A 6,784-nucleotide genomic window follows, 5' to 3' on the forward strand; every position below is an offset into this window, starting at 1 on the left:
GTAGTAGTAGTAGTAGTAGTAGTAGTAGTAATAGTAGTAGTAGTAGTAGTAGTAGTAGTAGTAATAATAATAATAATAATAATAATAATAATAATAATAATAATAATAATAATAATAAGTATAATAACAATAATAATAATAATAAAAGATTATGACAATAGAAATATTATTAATAATAATGATAATGTACAGTAATGTGATGGTGATAATAATAATAGTAGTGATAATGATAGTGGTGATAGTGATAATGGTGGTAGTGATTGCAGTGTATATTCTTCAGTGTAACAAGCTACTGCTTTCTTCTTTATTTCAGAAACATTTATGTCTATCCAATTTGGAAAGGCATTTTTTGTTTCTGATTTTTCTATAAAGCAACAGACCTGTTATCTTTAATAATTATTCAATTTCAGTGGGAAGTGCCAACAAACAAGGTTAAATTTTGTGTAACATTACTTTTTTAAAGATCTCTCTTCCATTTTTTTAAAAGAAAAGAAATATGCTTCAATTCCTTATCAAACTGGATAATAATAATGATTAAAAAGAAAACAACATAAATAAAGAATTTGGTGAGTGAGAGAGGAATAAAAAAAAAATCAGAAAAGGGTATGCTTTTTGAAAAGAATATGTGAAGGTGTATCATGAATTGATACATAAACCTTTGCAGACTATCAAAGTCATATTTGCTGATTAAAGTAATTTGTAATCTACAAAATCTTACCCTTTTACTTTTTCCAGAGAGCTTTACACTAAGCTTCCGCTTAACATCGCTCCCTGCCTCTGAGTGGATACTCATGCGATCACTCAAGTCTCCTTTGTCTGCAGCATCCACTGTGACAGCAGGCAGTTCGACACTTTTACATGAATAGTCTGATGTACTGCGAACTATTGCCTCTTCTCTACTTTTCTCTTCACACTGTTTCTCTTCTTCTTGCTGTGAAAGTTTAATGTTAGTATCAAATTTTACTTGTCGTTACAGTAAAGAAATAAAACAGTAATAAAAAAACTATATATATATATATATATATAGATATATATATATGTATATGTGTGTGTATATATATATATATATATGTATATATATGGCGAATAAATTTTTCAGTATGCAGAATTCTAAGATAGAACCAAAATGGATTAGTTGGTGCAACAGTTTCAATTTATAGGTATATATTGCATGATATACACCCATAAAAACAAAGTACATGAATTAGGTTTGAATACAAGATGGATATTAAGGCAAGATCTCTGAGGATAAAGTTAATTATTCTGTTAGTTATGACATTAGTATTATCATTATTATTATTATTATTATTATTATTACTATTATTATTATTATCAATAATAATATTATTAAGGAAAAGAAACATTCAGTTTAGAATAAGTGAAATTGTTCACTGCTTTCCAAAGAAGTTAATTTGAACTGATGGCCAAGGATTCACAAATGAAATATAATTCATATCTGCACAAAACTTGGAAATAGTTCAAGACAAGTTTTAAGAATGACTTTTCACTTGTCATTTGATATCAAGAGTGTTAGAAGAGATTATTCAAATGATGGGGAGGAGGCTATAAAAAAGATAGCCAATAATAATAATAATTAATAAAACATTGTTATAGCTTTTAGTTTCTCTTTTTAATTCTTTCTTTCTTAAAATGAAGTCTATGAAATCTTCCTTAGACTCAAAATATAGTGGTGTACCTTTTCAATATATAGTCCATATCTTATAGCATAAATTTAATGAATGTATCTCCCATAACAAAGTACCTTGTGTTAAGGAATAGCTTACAACTGTCTAAAAAGTTTATCACATTAAATAATAGAAAAATTCATATTTAACAATAATTGTTATCATTATTATTATAATTTTATGAGCATTTTATTTTATTTTAATTTTTTTTCCTTGGTGGCATAATTACAATTGCTTTTATAAATTCACATATTTAGATATTGTTGAAATAATTACTTTTTATATCTAACCTCTTGCCTTTGAAGTTCATTAAAATTTAAAGTTGAAATTCTATTTCAGTATCTGCAAAGGATTTTTCAGCTTGTTATGTAAATTAATCAAATCAGGTATTAGAGATAGATGTTTAAAAATATATTCTTTCTTTTTTTAAAATTTTATTTTATATTGCAATTAAAAAAAAATAGCACTATCGATTATAGCTTTCCAGTGAGCTGCTCATTGGTTTACTGTATTTCTGACAATGAGAAATATGGAAGAACCTATAACTCAGTGGACTTCATTCAAACACACACACACACACACACACACACACACACGCGCGCACACACGCACACGCACGCACACACACACACACATGCACACACACACACACACACCATAGAGTTAAACATGGTTTCCAAATTCCACTCATAAGATATTGGTCAACCTGACACAATGATAAAAGATACTTGCTAAAAGTGCAGCAAAGTGGGATTGAAACCAGAAACTCATGGTTACAAAGAAAACATCTTAATCACAAAGCCATACCAGATCTCTGTATTTCCAGTCACCACATAAAACACTTCAATGCACTACCTCACATTAAAAAACTTGCATTTTTGAGTTATTTATCATAGAGAGTTTAATCTTTTAATCATGGAACATTCAGTTTATTTATGTAAAAATTATAAATCAACTAAACTGAAGCAGAAAAATGAATTTCTCTATTATTTTCTTAAAAAACAAAACAAACAATAATTTTAAATTCTTCTAGAATTTTTGAAATCTGATAGACATCCATTATTAGATTTAACATTACTTAAATAAGGTTTACTTGACTTTTTGACCTAAGATTTACCTAATTTTATAAACCCAATAAAATCTGTGAAATGTGGATCTTGTTTAACTGTTATAATTTTAATAAAGTCTGATTGTTTAAGCATATTTAATGTTTATACTGGGCATCTATATGATTCTAAATGTTTCTCTCAATAAAGATCTTTTCTATCAGTTCAAAGCAGTGCTTTTTAAGTAATTCTTTTCAAATCCAAGCTAAATTTAGATACAGAAGTTAGTGATTACAAAATTAACATCAGGAGTATCAAAAAGATAACTAGAAATAATTATGTGGTGATGACAACTAACAATACACAATGAGTAATATATTTTAATCATTGTGGCATATACAAGAGAAAATGCTGTTTGGTCTTATTATGAACTCATCAGCAAAACATAGACTTCACTTGCTGCAGTAATGATGGAAGAATCACTAAAATGTACAAATAGTACAATTATGGCTTAGAAGAACAGAACTGTCTTGAAACTAAATAACTCAGAGATGTCATCTGCATGAAAACAATACTTAGTATTAACATATTTAATGTAAGTAGCATTAAAAATAACCATCTGGAAATAATAGTGCAGTGAGGAAAAAATATTAGTTAATATTGTTTTAAATTATTGAAGCAAATATGAGAGACCACTCTTATGTTTTGGTCACATAATGTCCTCACTAGTGAAGCACAAGCTTCACTGTACTTACTGAAGAAGTGATAGAAAATTCACAAAGTACAAGATTGTACACTGGTTGATTTAGAAAAATAAAATAAACAATAAATAAAAAGCAAGCAAGTACTTGTTAAAAAAAAAATGTTTATTCTCTTACAAGATCTTTTATATGATATATACAAGAATTACTAGCTTAGCCTTGGTGGCAAACTAAAAATGATGTTCAGTATTGGAGTTGAACAGTAATTGATTAACCTCTCTGAGATTAAGATTATTAGATCAATATAAATTCTTCTATGGAAGTCAATCTTTATCATCTCTGCTATCCACACAGACATACACACACACATGTACACACACACACACACACACACACACACACACACACACACAAAAGAGGAAGACAGACTCTACACCACACTCAGAAACAATACAAAACACTGGATAATAAACTACTTGTCTGTTTGTTAAGTGTAGGTAGTATACAAGAACAATACTTGTAAAATTTAGCTATTCCTTGAAATGGAGTGCCATAGGGATCTGTCCTCTGACTCATGCTTCCATAGAATATACACAAACTCATATGTAGATGACATCACACTCACATCCACCTACAATTTTGCAGACACTTGTTTAATCACTAAAACTATATAAATCATCTAAAAACTTAGTTCCAAAATAAACTTTTACTAGAACATACCATAACCAATGTCACCCTTATTGCCAATAACATCAGAGAACATCAAAATATATCCAACCATCACAATCAACAATATAAACACACTACACACACACAGAAAATAAAAATATTAGAAATTAGATATTATACTGACACAATGTACACTATACACAAAGAAGACATAGTAAAGAAAGCTAAACAATGCACAATCATACTTAATGCACTTATCAGTACCACATTTGGCTAACAGAAAGAAACAACAATAGTATACAAATACATTAAATTCTATCATGAACTATGCCAGCCCTACCTGAACCCTCAACTATACAGAAGAGCAAACAATGAACCATCATATGTTGTACACTGATCCCCTACACAATAAAGTAAAAATATTAGAAATAAAAGATCACTTGGACATGCAAGGAGTAAAGTATATTACTGTAGAACATTTCAACCCCAGAAGTCTCTGCTACTACATTAAAAATCAATACCAAACACTCAAAGACACATATATAACTTGCCATAACACTACTACAACAGTACCACAAAACATTAACTCTTCTACTGAACCCAGAAAATCATAAAATACATATAAACAAAGAAATAGCCACACATCATTAACTTCACTAGCACTAAATATGTACTGGGATGTACATCAACAATAAATTGCACTCAAACAAGTCTACCTAGCATGCCACTACAGTGGCCACTGCAAGTCAGTACTGGAAAGAGCACAAACTTCCATGATAGTCGCACTGAATTTTATAAGTGAGAGGATGGATCTGTGGGTTGCACATTACTAGCCAACAAACTAACTGCATGCATATCTGCTTGATAAACACTGACCAGGAGCTACACAATAACAATATTCCAATCCTTTATAGCAGATATTTCACAATAGTAACTAGTTAAGATGGGGAGCAAAAACAGCTTTCAGTGAGGAGGCAGGCAATTACATAAAACTATTAAGAAAATGTGGAAACACAAAATTCTCAAAACAGATGCGCACAACAATGATTGAATAATCTTTCACATTTTCTTTATCAACCTCATCAATCATGCTTTTTCAATCAGTAGTGAATGGTTTTCAACACAATTCAAAAAGTAAGACGTAGACAGCTGAGGTATAATCTATAAAAACATGTATAGGTTTGGTAAATTTTTATTCAAATCAAAGTTTGATAAAAATTTTAGTTTACATCAAATAATCAACACAAGAACGATAATTGTAAAAAGAAAAGGCTGAACAGGACTAAGTAATGTTAAAATAAATACATGTTGGTGTATCTTCACAGTTCATCATCTCCTAACATTCAGCTTAATCCTTTTCTCTTGCTCCATAAAGAATATTCTCAAACTTTCCACTTCTCATGAGGATTCTAAGACCCCGTAATGGGGTCTTAACTCCAAAATTTTAGTCAGTTTGTATGATCCAAATCTAGGTCAAAAGTACTGAATGGATTTTTATGAAATTTGATAATTATATTCTATGAATAAGGGCCATAAGCCCCATGAAAATTCATATATTTTTGATTTTGATGAAATTTTAACCATAGATATTAGACACAAATGAAGTAATATTTCTAAATTTCATCATCTTAGAAGTTAGAAAGACCGCTTCATGGGGACTTAACACCCACAATTTAGTCATTTTATCTAAGCAATGACGAATACAGTTGTACTCTTGGAAGCTGTAGGGTCACCCGAGCACAAAAGATGAGCATTATTTGTAATTCAATGGTACAACAGTGTAAGAGTTTGCTTTGAGATATACTTACATTGTGATTTCTGCAATGTTGTGCATAAATTATCAAGTAAATGACAGGCATCCTTGCCTCCACTGATTCAGTTGCAAAGTGTTGAGTAAAGTTATTTCCTTGCAGACCTCCTTTGAGTCTTTTATTATCACTGGGTCACACATAGTCCCCAAGTGGTAACATTGATTTCAAGGCCTTCCAAGATGAGTGACTGGTTATTCAAAGACATTTATAGATTGTAAATTTTTTCTATCCAGTTACCTATCGGTATAGTGGTCAGTTACAAACTCCAGAGGTGACACTTTCATTTCCCTTTAGCCCTCACGTCACACAGTTGTTAATATTTATTTCAGTTGGGTCACGCCCTTCCAATTGCTATAGATCCGTATTGCATCTTACAGCTGTGCCTATCACCTGTATAGTGAGGAATTCTACATTGGGGGAGTAGTAACGACTAGGGTAGGGTAGCTAACTGCTTTTTGTGATCATTTGTCTTTTGGTTTCCTGTAGCTTTGCTCTGTTTTACAAACCCAATAAACATACATATACTTCCTATTTCAAAGAAATTTGAACAATAGATATAACACCCAAGTCAAAAAGATTCTCAACAATTCAACTTCTCTGGTTGGCATTAAAACACCCACCCCCAATAGGAGCCTTAACTCCCAGATTTTAGAGCTCCATGACCTCCATTTTTCAGGAGCAAAATCCTTTTTTAACAGGTTCCATAAGACTGGAATTTTGGAATCTGCACATAAAGATCAGTAGTATGGGATACATGTGTCATTATTAGAATCTTTTTAGGTTGTGTAAAGAGGGAAAGAACCCTCATCTGCAATTTTGATGAAATTCGAATCATAGGTATTCCATTTCATTAGAGAAAATATAACAGAAAA

The 6,784-nt window shown here is 30.6% G+C and overlaps 1 protein-coding gene across 7 annotated transcripts in view; it reads right to left on the reverse strand.

Moving 5' to 3' along the window:
- Positions 1–6,784, reverse strand: part of LOC106869495 (sodium channel protein para) — a 383,297-nt gene that overhangs the window by 91,277 nt on the left and 285,236 nt on the right. For all 7 annotated transcript variants that reach the window (XM_052971776.1, XM_052971771.1, XM_052971772.1 and 4 more), the window contains one exon: positions 719–931. In XM_052971776.1, coding sequence (XP_052827736.1) covers positions 719–931 — 213 coding nt within the window. The remainder of the gene's footprint in view (positions 1–718; positions 932–6,784) is intronic.

Source organism: Octopus bimaculoides, chromosome 11 (genome assembly GCF_001194135.2).
Source record: "Octopus bimaculoides isolate UCB-OBI-ISO-001 chromosome 11, ASM119413v2, whole genome shotgun sequence".
Classification (NCBI taxonomy): Eukaryota; Metazoa; Mollusca; class Cephalopoda; order Octopoda; family Octopodidae; genus Octopus; species Octopus bimaculoides.